The sequence below is a fragment of the Polypterus senegalus genome, chromosome 2, assembly GCF_016835505.1.
Source record: "Polypterus senegalus isolate Bchr_013 chromosome 2, ASM1683550v1, whole genome shotgun sequence".
NCBI classification, from domain to species: Eukaryota; Metazoa; Chordata; class Cladistia; order Polypteriformes; family Polypteridae; genus Polypterus; species Polypterus senegalus.
The window spans coordinates 259672186-259693058 of NC_053155.1; the positions used below are offsets into that span (position 1 = coordinate 259672186).

Genomic DNA, 20873 nt, shown 5'->3' on the forward strand with positions numbered 1-20873 from the left:
TGAAGTGTAGACTTGTGGGCTTAATTTAAGGTGTTTAACAAAAATATTGAGCCATTTGGAATAGACAGCCATTTTTATTCATAGGAACCCCATTTTCAGGGGATCAAAAATATTAGGACAAACTAACATAATCATGAATATAATGATCATTTTTCAATACTTTGCTGAAAACCATTTACAGTCAATGACTGCCTGAAGTCTGGAATCCATGGCCTTCTCTAAGAACTAATGCTTTGTTAGGCCTTTAATGCATCTGTCTTCAGGTACTGCTTCTTCATTGGACTTTCGGCCTTTGGTTTGGTCTTCAGCAAGTGAAATGCATATCCAATTGGGTTGAGGTCAGCTGATTGACTTTATCATTGAAGAATATTCCACCTCTTTGCCTTGAGAAGCATTTGGTTTGCTGTCATAGTATATTTTGGCTCATTGTCCATCTGTACTGTGAAGCATCCACATATTAGTTTTGCAGTATTTGTCTGAATCTGAGCAGATAGCCTAACTCTGTACACTTCAAAAATCATCTTGCAGCTTTTGTCAGTAGGCATATCATCAGTAAGCACCAGTGACCCACTTCCGTTGGCAGTCACTCATGCCCATGCCATTAACACTGCTTCTGCCGTGTTTGACAGATGATGTGGTATACTACAGATCATGCACCATTGCTTCTGTTCTCTATATTCTTCTCTATGCATCATTCTGGTACATAGTGATCTTAATTTCATTTGCCCAAAGAAAGCTATTCTAAAATTGAACTGGTATTTTAAAAATATTTTCTTGCACAATCTAATATGTCCTTCATATTCCTGAGGATTACCTTGTGGTTAAACCCTCTGTATTTACTTTCATCAAATCTTCTCTTGATTGTATACTTTGGTAGTGATAGGCCTGCCTCTCAGTGTTCTTGGTTTGGCTAAATGTTGTAAATTGTTTTTTCTTTACAAGGAAAGGAATTCTGAGTAAATCTAGCACATTTGTCTTCCTTGGTGGTCCAGGCCTTCTGGTGTTGATGAATTTACTAGTATGTTCCTTCTCTTTAAGAATGTACCACATAGTTGATTTAATCATTCCTGGTGTTTCTGCAGTCTTTCGGATGAGTTTGCTTTGTTTTCTCTGCCTAATGAAGGTCTGTTTTTACTTGCATGACAGCTCTTTACACCTCATATTGAGAGTTCACAGTAACAGCTTCCAAATGTAAATTCTACACTTGGAATCAGCAACAGACATTCTACCTGCTTAATAACTATTGAAATAAAGCGGGACCCGCTCACACCTAGCTTTGGAACAGCTTGTCAGTCAATTGTCCAAATACATTCAAAAATGGCTCATACAATATTTCGGTTAAACCTTTTGAATTAAAAGGTTACACTTACACTTCAATCATGTAATTATTTCTTCATTTCAAATTCATTATGGTGGCTTATAGAGCCAAAATTCTGAAAATTGTGTCACTGTCCAAATACTTATGAACTTAACTGTATTAATCAATTTTTAATGTATCGATTTTTGTCAATGCAAATTTGTTTTACAAAGTGTTAATCATTAATGGTAATGGTATTTTCAGCCAACAGAGACTGCCTGTTTTACTTGGATCACCATTTTACTAAGGTACTGTTTATTTCCAGAACCTACAGCCATGACTTGATAATTTGGTTTAACGTAAAAGTACACTTGTTTGTGTATGGCTGTCATGGAATGCTGTCACATTCTGTCTAGTACCTTTCCTACATGCTTTACTGCCAGAAGATCAGGGTCAGTAAAACTCCAGCCTCCAGTGGACATTAAGTGAATACAGATGCAATAAATGTAGTTTTTTTGGGTTTTTTTTTTAATACAACTATTCTGGTTGAATATATTATTGAATTGTGATGTATACGTGACAGCACTGTGACATAATAGTTAAGGCTTCTGTTTCATGGATACAGCATTCTCGTTTTGAATCCAGCACCCAGTCATTGTCTGTGCGGAGGCTGTATGAAATCTGTCTGGTTTTCCATTGATTTTTCTTCAGGTACTTCAGGTTTTCTCTGCAAAGACTTGCAGGTTAATATATTTGCAACTCCAGTTTGGGCCCAGTTCAAATTACATGTGTGTGTGTGCATATATATACTTTGAGATTGACTAGTGACTTGTTCAGAGTTGTTTCCTGTGTTGCACCCAGTGCTACCAGGATAGTTTCTTCCCTCCCAGTACATACTGAAATGAATTACAGTGGGTTCAGAATGCATGTATTTAATTCTGTTTTGCAGCACATTGTTTCTTGCAAAAGTCAGATTATATAAGAGATATAATATGGTAATTGTGGTTGCGTGCATTTAAAAAAATCTGAGTAATGGCGATAAAAGGTGAATATTTATTTCTGATACAGCCTAAAGTTCTGGGCTATTGGAAATCTTACTATAAATTTTGACAACACATGCACTTATTTGAATGTTCACTGGGTCAGACTAATAGAAAAATAGATATATATCTAATTTTATAGCTTGCCAAACAAAAAAAAAAAAAACCAGAGCAACTAAAGATATTCTGAACAAACTGTGAATTAGGACACTGAATTCAGTCTGGGTGTTATAGGCCTGGAATGCTGACTGTTTATGACCACTCTGCATTCAAGTGGACTTTTCTAGGCCATGTAATTTATCCTGCTGATTTCTAAAAAATTCAGATTATTGCTAGTAATCTTTTCAAGTTGTAAGTACTCAATTAAATGTACTTCAACTGCATTCTTTGAGTGTATTTTCTTTGAGACAAACTAGTGTTAGACCAAACATTTTATGTTTTCTGCTTTAATGTTGCTTGCTGTAAGCCTGCTCAAAATTTAACACATTCAGTTAATGGAAAATCTGTCTGCCCCCTCCTAGCCATTAGCAAGTTCAACTCAAGATTTTCCTATCCCGTATAAATGTTGAAATCTATAAATGGGAGGTTACGTGAATCCTCACTTGGTTTGTTGAGCTAGGTTGCAGTTCTGATATAACCACTAAAAATGTGACTGTTTAGGACATGACCTTTGAAATAATTAGTGACTGTTTGAATTTTCTTATATTCTAGTTTTTCTTGAGGAAAAAAGAAAAAAAAGACAACAATACTAATTCTGCATTGCATTTTTCAACATTTGCATTTTATTTGGTGTATTCAGTTAAAATGTAGGATTTTTTTAATAATATTTTTATTTAGTTAACTTTAAGCATGCTTTTGTGGGTGTTCTTATAATTTCACCACCACATGCTTTTGTCTGACTGTGAAATATTTCCCATACATTTTGTGTCATGCATCTGCCTGTAAATAGGGGTTTACCGTTTTGCTGTTTTTGTTTTCATTGGGATATAATGCCATGTTGTTGGCAAAATCTTATTAATGAGACTGAATATATTTCAATTGCTAACTAATGAAATGCAGTGATTTTCAAAAAAGAATATTTTATATTACTCTGAACATTGGAGAAGTTCCGGTGATTCAGCAAATTGCCTTCATAAATGTTTGTAATGTTTGTTTTTTATTTTGTGATACAATCAATTTTGTTAGGCAAGGTGTGTAAAATTACACTAGTTGTATTAATTTTTCAAAATATTTAATATTTTGGTTTATGCTAAATATTTTTGTGTAATTTTGTGCAGTAGTTAAGCTGCCAAACAGTAGCTAAGCTTTGTTGTATACAGTCTTAAGAAGGAAAAAAAATTATTGTGAGTTTGTATTTTTTTTTTTTTTTATTCATAAACAAAAATGTATAACATAGTTTAAATCTAGTTAGGTAGTTAAATTCGGTGTGTTCCATTTGTTGTAGTTCACGTGGTGAGTTGTCAAGCCACATAATCTGAGGTATTGCAAAATTTTACAAAATTTATTTTTAATAAACCTAGCGGTCGTGTAGCATTATATATTACTTTATCTTCCTTTTGTTTTTTAGCTTTAATTGTGAGAGTATATGCTGACTTTATTGTAGAATTTTTCTGCTTGCTTTTGTATTGTTTTCATTGGTATTTTTCAATAATTTTGTTTACAAGGTCTGTAGATTAAATCATTTAATATTTCCAGAGTTATCGCTGTGTTGGATCTTGTTGGGGCTAACAATAAGTGATTAATTGGTCCCTGTGGACTTTTAAGCAGCTCTCCAGATTTTGTTTGTGTAGTCTGGGTATTAGCTCTAGAGCAGGTAGATGTCAAAACGGTTTTATGCCATCAGTTTAAGAAGTAAAAACTTGCAGCATTATGTACTTTGATGTACATAACTGATTCATATAGCCTGAGAAAACTATTGTGAAAGTGACAAAGTATCTTGATTTGGTGAGACATTTATAAAAATGGCTTGAATTATTTTTTACATTTTAAAAATTGTTGTGAGATTATTTTTTTTTGTTTTTGTATTTAAATCTTCACTGTGATTGGTGGTAACGCAGGTTACCTAGGTAATAAAGGTTACCATAATATATTAACTGGAGGAGCAGGGTGGTCTTCAAAGTTGTTGATATTAGCCGTGATGGTCTCTTCTTTAGTACCGCTGTGCAGAACAAGGCAACAGCTAGAGATTTTGATCATGGATACTGTGGAAATGTAGTGACAAACAGGTTCTTCCATGCATTTGTGAAAGGTAAGAAAATATAGTTGAACAGTGAAATGACAGACTAAACTCTTTGCCAGACACTAAACCAGCTATTTACTTGCATCCCTTGCTAAGCTAAAATGGCTGAAACACTTACTAAGATGCCTATGCTTGGGTATAAGCAGCATGATCCATTCACTTTAATTATCTACAGCATTGTGAGCAAATTAAACAGTCCAGAAGGTAACTTTCTCTGCATCTCTTCCCTGCCTCCGATCCCCTTAATTTAAAAAAAAAAATGTTAATGGGATTTTCATTCTCATTATTGTCATTTGTTTGCAGGTTTTTTTATTTCTTTATTTGCTTTATTTCTTTTAATTTTTCTCTGTTTACTGTAAGCACTGTTCTGTCAGCATGTTCCTCTGAGAAATGGAGTTTGTCATTGTGCTTTTCTTTTCTCTTCAAAGCATGGTATACCTTCTATTCATTCACTTGCAGTATTTTGTTAAATGCTAGTTAACTAATTGAGGTGTGGGAGGGATGAGCCTGCTGTTTCCCTACTGCAGTGATCACATTGGTGAAAAATCTAAAAGGAACGAGGCATGTTTTTACTGACTTACTGTTGAAAAAAATTAAAACAATGCAAAGCTGCAAAAAAAAAAAAAAAATCTGCTTCAGTTCACACTCTATTTAATTTTAGACTTCGGTGAAGTAACTTATATTTGCCATAAGTTTTAATTAACATGTTTTAAACATTACAAGATAAAAGAAAATGATTTGACACCTTGTTTTTTTCTTTTATTTTAATTTTTTTTTTTATGTTGAATTTTATGCACTCTTTAATGCATTCCTCAGTTTTTCATAGATGAAATTGATGAAAGAGTAAATAGAGGTTTCTCTGTTTTGTTGTTTAATTCAGCTGCACTTCCCTTAAGTGCTCCTCATACATTAGAATTGGTGCTAGAAAAACTGTTACATTAGACAGTTTGTTATTATCAAATGATAAATCTGTAACTTGGATTATAATGCCATGAATATGTCACTTATGTGATTAAAAAAAAATGTTAGAATGATGTTACAGATGGCAGTTGTTTTTTATTAAAAGTAAATAAAATTGATTTATTTGCCCAAAATATTCTAATTCCAACAGTAGGCAGGGTGACCTAATAACTAAAGTGCTGGTCTGTAAACTGCAAGATGGCAAACTCAGTCTCATTTTGCGATCTTGAAGAAACTTCACTTCACTTGCTTGGTTTCTAATTGTGAAAAATATAGCCAAGCAAGTATATTATACATCTATACTAATAAAGTGCCTTAGAACTGATAGCACTTTATTTGCCCCAAGGGGAATATTTAGGTTTTTACATAAGCTTATTAAATAAATATTTTAGCAAACAACAACATTTCCTCCCAAATACACACCAAAATTACAAAAAAAGGAAAACATTTGACCTAACTAAAGATAAAAAGAGCAGTCACAGTAAGGAATTATAAAGGCATATTGCCATTGGTGTAATGATGTTCATTATCGAATAATAGCAATATAAATAGAGATGCAAAATAAAGAGGTTTATTTAACTAAAATAACTTTTAAGTAAAATGCTTGTCAAAACAAGTTTTGAGGTTTTTTTCTGTTTGTATTCTGCAACTCCTTTTAATACTCCTTATACCATTATTGTGTGATTTACTACCACAGTAAGAAGTACCAATTCATGTTTTTCCTCTTTAAGAAACAGATTGAAATAATCAGTTTCAGTGTATTTATATGTACACACCCTTTTGACCAGTTTTAATGACTATTTTCAGAGTAGCAGAATATTTAAACTGAACTAGTTGCTAATATATTGTAAGGTACACACACTCTCTTATAATGGGCCAATTCAGAGTAATCAGTTAAACTAATATGTACACCTATGCAATAGGAGAATGAAAACTGATTGAAAAATCTCCCATGCAGATGCTTATTGGACATGCAAATTGTCATTGAAGGTGATTAGGATTGAATTTAATCACAATGTTTCCCTTAAAATATGATGTTTTTTAAAATGAATCTTAAAATTTAATATAATTGTTGGTTATAAAGCTGTCTAAATTACCTAAATTCACTGATGCCCTGGCAGTTGTCTAATTTTACAAGAAATTATGTTTTTTTTTTTTTCTTCTTAAATGATCCAAAGACATGCATGTTAGATTCATGCTTGACCCTTAACAGACCCAGTTTGAGTGAGCATATATATCTTGTAATGGATTGGATTACCCAGAATTGGTTCCTGCCAATCCTGGTTAGAGTAATCAGGGCTTTTCCTCCTGAAGCCCTATACTGAATGAATGGCTAAGGTAATGAATGTATCAGATTAAAAAAAATATATATCATGTAAGATGCGTTCTACCGTCACATGATCTTAATCATCTGGCCATAGCTAATTACCAAATGAGACATATTTTGGGAAAATAAAAAAAGGATGAATACATTCATTAATGTACCTAAAATAATAATAAACAGAAACAGAGGGTCTACAACAAACCATAAATTCATGTATAGATTACACAAACATAAATAGTATTACCAGCATAGAGCTGATTTTGCTTCTTAATACTGTCAAGATGATGGTAGCAGTTCCCAGAAGTAGCCTGAGAAAGGAAGGTGATAAGTGACAAAAGAAGTTCAATCTGAATCATCAAACCCTCAGGAGCTAAAGTCCTCCTTCATAAACAAGCAACTTTATTTAATGCAAAATCAAGACGCCTTACACGTGTATAAAAATTTCATAGGATTTCACAGTTCATCTATGGCTGGGACTAAACTGAAAGTCTTTATTTTTACCTTCCAGCACATTGGCCTCAAAGCAATACTGCCTACCTTTTTTACCAGTAACTATGAGTTTCTGTGCTGAGAGTTCTCCTGCTTTCCGTCACCTTCCTTTGCCCCTCTTGCCTCCTGTAACCAGCTTGTTAATCAATTGAAGCCTTTATTCTGGTTGTATTGGATCAATTAATTTAACTAACACAGCACTGCTAACTCTGCTTAGTGCCTTCAGGGCTGTACTTAAGTAGGAATAGTATGACTTTGTGAACATTATTAAAAAACAGAACATATAGCTTCCTTTTTTTAAGTAATGTAAAAATATGTTTATGCATGATAAAAACATTAAACAGTGATTTGTACGTGCGATCAAGTTGCCCTCTTCTCATTCAGTCATTTTCAAACCTGTTATGTCCAGAACAAGGTTGCGGAGAGTGCCAGAACTTATCCCAGCCAACATAGTGTGCAAGGCAGGAGCAAACCTTGGATAGGGTGCCAGTCCATTGCAAGGCGAATAAACATACACACACACACCCACACCCCAACCACACACTCAGGCCAATTTAGCATCACCAATCCACCTGACCCGCATGTCTTTGGACTATCGGAGGAAACCAATGCAGACATGGGGAGGGCATGTAAACTCGACCCTGGACATGAACCCTGGTCTTCTTTCTGTGAGGCGCTACCACTGCAGCACCATGCAACTTCTTTCTTATCATTTAGTCACTTATTTCTTTAAGTAATATTACAGTATTGAGTTAGTAAGGGGATATGTCAGTGGGCAACTACAAAAGGAAAAAATAGTTAAAAGTGATTTTCATGATGAAATTTTTTAAAAGAAGATTTGTGAAAGAGCATTCTTGCTGATGAAGACAAGACCTCCAGAATGTTTCTCTAGCCATGTTTTCATTGTTTTCCATGTTGAAATAACCTTCTTCTAATACAACAGTAAAGCAGATCATAGGAGGTAGGTTTGCCAAGGTGATCACTGCAGTGAGTAAAATGCTCCTTGTCACTTGCATTGTAAGCTGCCTTGTGTTTTTATGAAGCACTGGTATTCAACTAAGTAGTCATACATTGGAGCAGTTCAGGCAATATTTGAGAGAAGCAGGGTACAACACTGTGTATGTAAGCTGAACCTGCTGTCAGCTTATTCTGGGGGAATGACTTGATATATACAACTGCTGGCTTATTTGTCTGTCTAACATCTTGATATGCATGTCAGTTCAAGTGGAAAGGTAACACATTTACCAGCTTACATACTTTATAGTTTTACAATGACATGGTTACTTTAAAAAGCTTTTTTATGTTTTTGGTGTACCAAATCACCTTAAATGTAATTCTTTCACGTTTCATCTTTTTTGCCTTAATTTTACAGAACAGTTGCAAGAAATTAAGGTTCTGATGAATGTGTTACCCCAAAGAACAAAGCAATTTTTTTTCTTTATGCTAAAGCTGATGAAATAAGTTTCTGTTTGCATGACAGATATGCAGTTTTTGAGTTCACTGGCATTATAACTGTTTGCAGTCAGAGAACTTGTAAACTTTTTAGAGTCAATTAACAAATAAAATTTCCCTTTTTGAACTAATAGTAAATGGAGATAAACAGGACCTGCTGCTTTTTGACAAGGACACTAGACAAGTGCATGGCACTGTGGATTGCATGGAGATGAATGAACTATCCACCTTTAATATTTTTGGATTCTGTACTTGACCCCTGTCTTGCTGCTTCCCTCCCTGTTTTGCTCTTGCTTTTTTCTTCTGAAACACTTTGTACTTCACAATTGTATTGGAATTACTTTGCAAACACACTGGTTTCTTTTGTGAATGTTTTGCTCTTCCTTCTCAAAGGGTTTCCTGTTTTTAACATTGTATATGGTTGTGTATTAGTGTGAATAAAGTTGACCTGTGTGAAGTGGGGCTCTGGCAATTTCTTATGACAACTTAGTTAAACTTACTACTGTGCTTTGCTTAGCTACGTTTTGTTTGTAGATCTAACATAAATGTGTTAGTTTTTATGTGTTCTGGGCTATATGTTTGTCTGTTTGGATCTTTTTAAATGGTATAAGATTAGCTGCAAAATGAATAAATTGAAAAGTGTGAGTATGTATGTTCTGAATGGATTTGTGCATGCAAAAGCCTCTGCCAGGGAGTGCAATGCCACTAATGTAAACTCAAGGCTTGAGCCACTTTTTGTTTGATTCCGGCATTGTGGTTTTTCAGCACACCCTGAAGTAGTCTGTTGCATATAAAAATGGCTTTTTTTCTTTTTTGTTTCATTGTTAGATGTAGCCATTTGTTGGAGTTGTGTAGTAGCATGATGCCTGCCGTAGAGTACTGCAGATTGTAATAAACTAAAGCCATTTTATAGTTCTAGGTTCATAGTTGATCTAGTGTTTAGTTCATAGAACTATCCACAGATTAGACATTAGTCGTTATGCTGTCGTCTGTCTCTGTTATCATCGTCTTCATTATCATCAGAAAATTACATTTGTTTTCGGTAATTCTTGTCTTACTCAAGTCAGAGATGTGCAACGTATTTCATCATGATCTCATTTTGCGCGTTGCATAGTGTGGAGCAAAGTGCACAAGCAGGCAAGTATATGTACTGTCAGAGCGAGGAGAAGTGGCCAAGCTGCCTTTATTGATAAATTTTATATGGCTTCCAATTTATTTGGTAAGTGTAATACATACATCTATTTTTTATTACTTATTAGCATGTACAGAATGTGTACGTGGACATGGAAGTGCACGTATATTATAATTAGAAATTAATCCCTTAGTGAGGTCTAATGTTCTGTTGAGTTTAAAACAATATTTTTTTAATCAATTAAGTAGTTCATATTTTTTCAGGTGGTTGGGTAGGTACTATCTGGCGTGACGTGAAAAATTGGAAAGGTCTTTTGCATTGACATTGGCAGCTTTAGCCATTACAGCTTTTTGTTTGTATTGTTTAAACAATGTACTTCCTGCATATTGATTGTATAATTTGTTCCATTTCCTCTCCCAATTTTATTTTTTGCTACTCCCCTCCCCAACAGGCTCTTTAACAAACAGCCCACGGTTATCTGAGGCTTCAGTCAATTCACAAGGTCCACAGACAACGCATAGACCTATCCTCTCTCCAAACCTCAGCCCTGATGGCAGGCAACCATCACCTCTCACTAGCCCTCTTTTAAATGACGCAGGCTGTGTCCGAACTGATGACGAGGATGAAGTCAGAAGGAAGGTAAAGAACTAGTGCACATTTACGATTTACCATCAATCGTAAAAGGATGCTATATAACTTTTAATTTAAGGAATGAATGCTTTCCACCCACCCACTTCTTTAACTCATTTATCCAGTTCCAGGGTTACAGGACATCATTACCTACCCCAGCAGCACTGAGAACAAAGTGAGATCCAACACACATTTAAGATAATTAATATCCTCTATTAGTCTATTAGCGTCAGGGTAAGGAGTTCCATTTTTGATCTTTCCCTGTCTCTTTTACCTGCGATTGAACATTTATAGCACTATAATTTCAGTATTGGCATTTTTGGCGATTTATTTCTCTGAATGCCTGCAATATTAATTCTAAAAAAATACTTTTCTAACTGGGGCTGCATTCTTCTAAACTTGGCAATCACCAGAATATTGTATTACACCTTTTCTCCACTTTATTCTAAGTCATTTACATTATACAATATGTCTCCAAAGTGGTTAGTGTTAGTTGAGTAACAGCTTTAGGAAACTTAGAATTCCACACTAGCCATACTTTACAGTATGTGGTGATTATACATTCTCTCTATGTCTGTGTAAGATTTTGCAAGGTATTTTTGTTTTCAACCCATATCCCTTGTGTGTGTGTTTGACTACTTTAAATTGGCCAGGAGTGACGTGTGTGTCCTGTGATAGACCCCTTTAAGAGCTCTTTGCTGCCTTCTGTGTTTACTGTTAGGAAAGGCTATGGCTTCCAGCAATAACTGGTTCAGTAAATAAATGGGTGGTATTTTTCTTATTAAAATAATGTTGTATTATCAAAGTTTGGAATAGCATATAATCCTCAAATATGAACGTGTGTAGCTCTTAAAAATTACAACAGGGATTAAAGTCATAATCTGGGTGATATCTAAATGAGATATAAATGATATATCTGTAGAGATTGCTTTGGAACTACAGACTGGGATATATTGCTTGGGTCACATAGTGAGAACATTGAAGAGGCTGTTGAATGCACAACTGATTACATCAACTTCTGTATGGACATTGTAGTTCCAGTAAGAACAGTATGCTGCTATGCTAACAACAAGCCATGGGTTACAAGTGACATCAAGGACCTTTTGAACCAGAAGAAAAGGGCTTTTAAAGGTGGTGATCAGCATGAGCTCAAGTGCGTGCAGAAGGAACTCCAAATCCAGCTCAGGGCGGCGAAAGAGCAGTACAGGAGAAAGCTGGAGCAGAAGTTGCAGAACAACAGGATGAAGGAAGTGTGGGATGGGATGAAGATTATCACTGGCTGCAGCTCAAGCGGGTGCCGCCATCGAGACAGACGTGGAGAGAGCAAACCAAATGAACAACTTCTTTAATAGGTTTGATCACAGTAACCCACTCTCACCTCGGAGTACTGCATCCTCCAACCATCCTTCTGCTGATACCAGCATAGGTGAGACATCCCCACCCACAATTACAGCAGCCCATGTGAGCAGAGAGCTGAAAAGACTTCGTGCCAGCAAAGCAGCGGGTCCAGATGGTGTATCGCCACGACTGCTGAAGGCATGTGCGTTGGAACTGGGGAGTCCTCTACAGCGCATCTTCAACCTGAGCCTGGAACAGGGGAGAGTCCCAAGGCTTTGGGAAACATCTTGTATCACCCCTGTCCCAAAGGTATCACGTCCTAGTGAGCTGAATGACTTCCGGCCTGTTGCTCTGATGTCGCATCTGATGAAGACCATGGAGCGGCTGCTGCTTCACCACCTGAGGCCACAGGTCCGCCACGCCCTCGACCCTCTGCAGTTCGCATACCAGGAGAAGGTGGGAGCGGAGGATGCCATCATCTATATGCTACACCAATCCCTCTCCCACCTGGACAGAGGCAGTGGTGCTGTAAGAATTATGTTTTGGACTTCTCTAGCGCCTTCAACACCATCCAACCTCTGCTCCTTAGAGACAAGCTGACTGAGATGGGAGTAGACTCACACCTGGTGGCATGGATTGTGGACTATCTTACAGACAGACCTCAATATGTGCGTCTTGGGAACTGCAGGTCTGACATTGTGTTCAGCAATACAGGGGCGCCGCAGGGGACTGTACTTTCTCCGGTCCTGTTCAATCTATATACATCAGACTTCCAATATGACTCGGAGTCCTGCCACGTGCAAAAGTTCGCTGATGACACTGCTATTGTGGGCTGCATCAGGTGTGGGCAGGAGGAGGAGTACAGAAAGTTAATCAAAGACTTTGTTAAATGGTGCGACTCAAACCACTTACACCTTAACACCAGCAAGACCAAGGAGCTGGTGGTGGATTTTAGGAGGCCTAGGCCCCTCATGGACCCTGTGATCATCAGAGGTGACTGTGTGCAGAGGGTGCAGACCTTTAAATATCTGGGAGTGCAGCTGGATGACAAATTGGACTGGACTGCCAATACTGATGCTCTATGTAAGAAAGGTCAGAGCAGACTATACTTTCTGAGAAGGTTGGCATCCTTCAACATCTGCAGTAAGATGCTGCAGATGTTCTACCAGACGGTTGTGGCGAGTGCCCTCTTCTACGCGGTGGTGTGCTGGGGTGGCAGCATAAAGATGAAAGACGCCTCACGCCTGGACAAACTTGTTAAGAAGGCAGGCTCTATTGTAGGATTAAAGTTGGACAGTTTAACATCTGTGGCAGAGCGACGGGCACTAAGCAAACTCCTGTCAATCATGAATAATCCACTGCATCCACTGAACAGTGTCATTTCCAGGCAGAGGAGTAGCTTCAGTGACAGACTTTTGTCACTGTCCTGCTCCACTGACAGACTGAGGAGATCGTTCCTCCCCCACACTATGCGACTTTTCAATTCCACCCGGGGGAGTAAATGCTAACATTATTTTTTTTTTTTCCATTTTTGTTACTATTTAATTTAATATTGTTTCTTTGTATCAGTATACTGCTGCTGGATTATGTGAATTTCCCCTTGGGATTAATAAAGTGTCTGTCTGTCTGTCTGTCTGTCTGTCTGTCTGTCTGTCTGTCTGTCTGTCTGTCTGTCTGTCTGTCTGTCTGTCTGTCTGTCTGTCTGTCTGTCTGTCTGTCTGTCTGTCTATCTATCTATCTATCTATCTATCTATCTATCTATCTATCTATCTATCTAGACACAAAGGGCACCCTAAGGGAGACTTCAGTGTGAAGTGTTACAGGCCAACCATTAAAATATAATTTACAGATTTAGATGTTAATCAAACTAGCACTGTTTATGGCAGAAACACCTCATTCTAAATTTGTAATATTGAAGCATGTTAAAGATGCCAGGTTATGCAGTGACAATAGCAAAACTGTCAGTACATTGTAATGACACACAAGTTGCAGTTAAATTTTCATTGAGTGACAAACCAGTATAATACAACAGCTTGAATGTTTCTACTAAGTTAATTTTAAAATGCAGTAATGCACATTTTACATTACAGAAATAAAACTGAATTGCTTTCGCCCAACAAACCAAACCCCCAAAGTAAGTCCCTTCTAAAGAAAAAAAAAAAATATATATATAGCGCTTTGGCCATTGTTCTTTAATATATAAAGTGAAAACCTAGCTGTGATTATACAGTAATCTTTTCAAGTATTCCATTAATGTATTAGTGACTTAAGATTTCTAGATACTGTTTTTAAAACTAATAATCAATTATGCAATGTAACTGATTTCAGATGTATACAAATTGAATTTCTGTGTGACATGAGGGTCCATTCTCACAGCTCCAGAGTCCTGAGTGTGATTGTTGATGGTTCACTGTGTGATGTTTACTCATTCTCCTTATGGCTGCCTTGTTTTCTTTACTCAGGCGTTTTGGATTTTCTTTGGTATCCCATAGAAATGGGTGTTGATGGTAATTCTGAATTAACCCAAAATAAGTTAGTGTGGATGCTTGATTGAATTAATACTGCAGTGGTTATGTCCCTGGGGACCTTGAACTGGATTATGTAGATGTGAAAATAGATGGGATGACAAATAATTTCTATGATTGTTATTGTTCCATTTACATGCCTATACTGGGATAATCTAATTTAAATATTGCAAGTGTTTATACTGTCAAATGCAATGTACCTGTTTGACTGGTGATGCAGTGGTTGTTATGTGAGTTTGTGTTCCAAGAACCCTGCTTAGGGCTGCTTAATTGCTTGTGCCTGATGCTGCATGGATTGGCTTTGAGTCATACAACTGTATATTGGGACAGTATTGTGTATACATAATAAATGAATAAAAAGTTAATAAATGAATAAAGATTTAATGGGATGAAGGTTTTGAGCATCTTATAAAAGAAGGTACTATTAATGCTCCTGAGATAGGTGGTATTTATTTCTAAATGTCAGCAGTCTCTTCTAAAATAATCTTATCTATTTAGATGGTAACAAATGCTTGAATTTTTTATTGATAAAAGAGTTAAAAATGGTAGAAGTAACAAGTATATGTGACTTAAATGTTATTTCCCTGGAAGTCAACATTTTAGGTATATGGACTTCATAGTCTTAAACAATATTAACTTGAAAATACAGTACCTATGTGGAGCATTTGTGGACATTTTTATAAGCCAGTGTTTACATTTAGAGAAGGTCAGATGGCCTTTGTGGGTAAGCAGTGATCTTTTGGAAAATGGTGCACATCAATTTTAGAAAAAAATAGCTTAGTAGTGAACCACTTTTGTACGTTCAAATGAATGATTCCTTTATTCAGTATGATTTTCAGATTTCTCTTAGGCATGTTTTATATATGGCATCATATTGTTGTATTAAAATCAGATCCATATTCATTCATAAGTAACTTCATCTAAGTGTTCCATGTAGATGATTGGATTTTCTTAGCAGTACTCAAAATTTTTAAACTTTTACCGCAGGCTGCCCCATGTTTGTCATTATGTTCAGTATTTGCCACAAAACAAAATTAACAGAAAGATACTGTAAATAAAGTGTCTTGCTGAACTAAACACAATGGGGCAGAACACATTCTGTTCATATATCCAGATATTTCTGGAACCTTCTGTTTATCGGACATGTTTAATGAATATTCAATGTTTTGGTTATACTTTTTTGTAGTTTATTTGCCAGCATTTTAATTTTACTCATTTTGATCACTGTTATGATGGTTATAAGAGCTTTCATTGATGCTAATCTAATGTGACTGACAATTTACAAAAATGTTTGAGTAGCTATTATTGAACTTTTAGCAGTGTTTCTAAATTCTATAATTTTTATTATTATATTCTTTCAGAGATTTCCTACCGACAAAGCTTATTTTATTGCTAAGGAATTGTTGACAACAGAAAGAACGTACCTGAAGGACCTTGAGGTCATCACCATAGTAAGAGCCTATTTTTTTTATAAACTTTTTTTAATATTTGCAAATATGTAAAATTCATAAGCAACATGGAAATATTTTTCCAGATGAATCTACTGATGCCTTTGAGAGTTTTGAAGCCCTGAGTTATGTCTCCATGCAGCTTTGCCTGTTCAGAACTAAAGAGATTTAATTCTTTTAGCCTAACAGAGTAAGACATGCTCTTTAGTATGTGAATGTATTTGATTTGTTTTGTCTGCCCACATTTGGGTGTGTGTAGTGACGAAAACAGCTCATAATACTCCTGATGAGGAGTGATTAATGTATTGTCAAATATGTCTTTGTTTTAAAGGTTGTGTATTTGTCGAGTTAATCAAAAGAGTGGCATTATAGGCCATGTGCAGTAACGGGTTTGCCTAACCCTAATTTTTTTTTTAGCATATGTGTATGTGTGTCAGAGTGGTTATTTGTATATTACAAGTCCTGTTTGTCACTTACTGCTTAATATGGGAACTGAGAATTGATTTTGGGCATGCTATCTTTAACATAATAATATAGCTTTACTAATTTTTCATAGCAGAAACTACCAGAGTGCTGGCAGATGTGATGCAAATTTTTACGTTCTTTTGTTCAATATGACCTTTAGCCATGGTTAGTATCCTCTCATCTAGCTTTGTGGGTCCTACTCTTTTTCTACTGAGTATTTTATAGTATAAAAGTTAGCTAGCTGTATGGGAAAATTAGTTCCTAAAGAAAATCAATTAAGAGGTTAGGACAGGGACAAAAAAGGTTACACAGTAATGATATGTTGGCACAGCAACACATAATATTGGTACACATTCAGTAGAGCATGGTAAAACTAAGAAGACAATTGCTTGAAGCTTTAATATTGAGTTTAACAATTCACAAAATTCTTAACAGATATATGCATATTTATTACAGTATGCTCTGACTGTATTTTCACTTGCATTTAGCTCAGTTTGCTGGAGGTGTTATGGTAAATATATAAATAATTTAAGCCAGTGTAAAACCAGGGGTGGCTTTCTGTTTAATCTTTGTTTTTAATAGAGTTTCCCTCTCCCCCATTCCAGTTCTTTCAAAAGGCTGTGGCTAAAGATGAAGCAATGCCAGAAACACTGAGGAATGCAATCTTCACTAATACAGATCCCCTATACAAATTTCATACTGGATTCCTAAAAGAAGTTGAGCAAAGACTTGCCCTCTGGTAAGGCATGTTTTCTGTTATTCAAAAGGCATTTCTTAACCCCTTCTGTAAAATAATTACTTTTTTTACCCTTATGTTATCAACAGTATAATTTTTAATAAAAATGGATTTGTGTGTTGTCTTCTTTAAACAAGTGCACATAGCATTATTTGAATCTTGTTGCTCATGGATGACTAAGCAATTGCATTTTATTCTGAAAACAAATGTTTGTTTGACCATAATTACCTGATACAATGTTTAATCTAATCCACAATTATAACTATTATCATCTTTAGCAATTGGCAAGGTATACCCAAGATTAATTCAATCAAATTCACCTTACTTTGCTGTCATTCAGTGGAAAATGAAGATGTGAATACTTTTTTCAAAATACTTTTACTGCAAGATATCTCACATTAAGCGGTTCAACTGAAATAAATATGAACTGTTGTCACTGTTCTTAATTAACCTTCAATTTATATTTGCAAATATTGTTTTTAGGGTTGCCAACAGATTGTAGAATCTCTGCAAAGTTCTGTGGAAAAATACATTCATACACTAATTAAACACTCTCTTAATGAAGCAGCCTGTTCCATTACAGAGTTGTAAGGAGTTGGTGCCTCTCTGGAATTACCAGAAGCACTAACTCTTTATATTGCAGACACCACTAACTTATGTTGAAAATTGACATTCAGGGCTGTTGCACCACACTTTTATAGGACATAAATAGTATAGACTGTAAGGCACTCTCAAGCTATCCCTGAACCCAAAGCCACAACAGGAGGGAAACAAATGTAAAGGGAAGGTGAAATACAAAAAGGACAAAGTACACATGAAAGGGTAAAATAAAAAAATATCTGTGCACTTTGGGGCCAACCTGTAAATTAAGAGTCTTTTACTTTTATGTAGATGGGTGGTCCAGTAATCCACAGTAAACACCTCCTGTATCACCTGACACTATACTGCTTTCCACACTGAGTTCATTTTTCCTCCTTCCACTATTTTAGCTCTTAGCATATGCTCATGTTCCAACTCCAGACTCACTGTTATGTTTTATGTGTGGTCTCAGATTATATACAGTAGCCCTGGACCTTTAACCCTCAGACAGGCTGGCGTAGATGAGCCCAGCAATGCTGTATTGGAGTTCACACAACCATTTAGAAGCTTGGATGATACCTAATAGTTTAATTGGAGGTCTCCCCTTGTTCAGCACTATTTAGTTGTTTTTTTAACATTTCTTGGTATAATATGATAGTGGCTTTTGCTGTCACTGCCTGCATCTAGTGAAATACAAACAATGTGTAAGACTATCAGTAAATGTGGTACTGTTAACCCAATAACAGTTACAAATATTCTGAGCAGAATAAGTGAAAAGGCCAAATAGTTTCACAATAATATCTGTGGTTTTTAAGTAAAAAGCTGTCATTTCATAGTTCAAGTTTTCACTTTCCCAATTACCTAGGCTGAAGGTTCTGATAAACTCCTGACTGCCTCCCATTTTATACAAAAAGGATAATTAATATATGTCAGCTAGAAAAAAATTAGCATTGTTTAAAACATTTAGTAAATTGTTAAACATGAACAATCTACTGATTTAAGTGAGTAATCAAATTTTCTTTTGGCCATAGCTTAAATATTTAAATACAAATTGTTTATTCAAAACTTGAATAATATTGTAACAGTAGCATCCTAATTGTGGCAAGTACTACATAATAATTTGTTTAGTAATCACAAAGAAAATTTGCTTAATAAACCTAAAGCAGTACATTCCACGTTCTTCCAGAAGATGGTAATATAAAGTATACAATGATCAGATTTGGATTGTGTCATTGTAACAGTTTTTCTTGCTGACTCTGGAAAACAGTAGACAATAAATACAAGTTTTGCCTGTCACCAAGAAAATCTGTGTATCAGGCTGTACAGAGTGTGGAGACTATGAATAAGGGTTCTGTGAAGTTCAGGAGGAACCAATACGCCTGTTTTGCATGCAGGCTGGAGCAAGCTAATACAGAACTGCTACTCTCACAGCATTCAATATGCTGCCTTAATGGATAATTCTAGGTTTTGTTTTCCTGCAATTTATTAGTGCTGAGATATAATTTACATTAAGAGTACATATATACAACATTTCATTGTCTACTTAAACTCCAACAGGCTCCTATCATGAGTGGGTCACTATCCCAGATTAAAAGAAGCCTGCTGAGTTTAGTCCTCAAAACTTGTCAATGTACCAATACTGTACATTTGTTAATATAATCTAAAGTAAGTGACTTAAACTCAGTTCCCCAAGTTTCACAGTCACTGTTATTTTTCAGAAGAACATTTTCTAAATGGAAGTCAATTCTTACTGCTGAGACATGTCATTTAATGAAACACATCTTTTAATTATATGGCTTGTTAGTGCTTTCATTCTCCTACATATTGTGGACATTCCATTTCTGAGAACATCAGAGTATTTTTTACTTCTCAGATGCTTTAATGGTTTTGTTCCTATTTTTCCTAAATATTTTGTGAAAAATTACTTTATGATGAACACACACAGATGCAGAAGCCTGAATTTTCCTTAAACTGTGATATTTTCATTTCAGTACTGATGGGCACAAGTGACACTATACCAAAGACACTGAGAGCAGCTCCCTAAAAGTAGACAATGCAACTAGGATTTCTAACTCTTAAAATGGGATTGAACTAAGACAAAAAAGTATCTTCTACAGTGATAATTGGCTTCTAATTAAGAATATTATCTATGACAAATGCCTGCAGCATATTTCAAATAATAAAAATTATACTGTAATGACCTGTTATTCTGTATCAACTTAAAACTATTGTGGAGGTATAAAAATGTAAAAGAAAATTTGGGAGGGCAAATGCCAGCATGTTTTCCTGTAATCTACTTTGCAATTTTCACTTGACTTTTTTCTGAACCCAAATTGAATTCAAAAATTCTTTCATTCACTTATGTCACAGTTCTCAATTTTAAGTGAAAACACTCCTAATTTGTTTTGTTCTATTTGATACTTTCTATTCTGCGGGTGTGTGATGAAGTACCTTTTTGTTTTGTTACTTTGAGAAGCTCTTTTCTCGTTTTTACTCAGTTGACCAATAGACTCTGTAAACCATCAGACTTGGGAATAACAATCTGTTTTACCAGCATGTGATTCGGTTGTTTACTTCCCACATTTATTTTATGGGAATTTTTCAAACAGTTAACTTTGCAAAGCAAATAGGTTTTATGATTCATGCTGGTTTGTGAGTTCACTGTTAGTTATGATGGTGGTAGTTATGTAATGGTTAAGGCATTGTTCTTCAAACCCTGAGGATGTAAGTTCAAATCCTGCTAGTGACATTGTGTGACCCTGAGCATGTCACTTGACCTGCCTGTGCTCCAATTGGAAAACCATAAGAAATATAGCCAATCATATCATAATAATTTTAAGTCGCCTTGTATAAAGGCATCAGCCAAATAAGTAAATGTTATGTAAGGCTGCAGTGATGATTTCCATGTTTCACCCTGGGAATTTTCAGCTAAGTCTTGCCCTGAGAAAATTGTATAATCAAATTCCTCTGCATGGCAACTGTCACTTTCATAAATATATGAGCTGCGCCTAATGATTTACAATTTACTACTTATGCCAGCATCTGTATGTAAGAGGCTTTCCCTTTTGCTTTGTTGCATTGGTTGTGTATTATTGGACACTTTTCCTTTTAGGCCGTAGATACATACCAAAAATAAACACTGCAAAGCTGAGCAAGAGCATTGCTAGCCTAAATACTTGTAATAAGCTACAGCAACTCTGATGTAAAAAAGGGAGCCAG

At 35.7% G+C, this 20873-nt stretch overlaps 1 protein-coding gene across 6 annotated transcripts in view; it reads left to right on the forward strand.

Moving 5' to 3' along the window:
* Positions 1–20873, forward strand: part of farp1 (FERM, RhoGEF (ARHGEF) and pleckstrin domain protein 1 (chondrocyte-derived)) — a 324746-nt gene that overhangs the window by 235417 nt on the left and 68456 nt on the right. For all 6 annotated transcript variants that reach the window (XR_005632704.1, XM_039745424.1, XM_039745426.1 and 3 more), the window contains exons 14-16: positions 10385–10572; positions 15788–15877; positions 16945–17078. Coding sequence is in view for 5 of the 6 variants with exons in the window: in XM_039745424.1 (XP_039601358.1) it covers positions 10385–10572; positions 15788–15877; positions 16945–17078 (412 nt within the window). In the remaining variant the exon portion in view is untranslated. The remainder of the gene's footprint in view (positions 1–10384; positions 10573–15787; positions 15878–16944; positions 17079–20873) is intronic.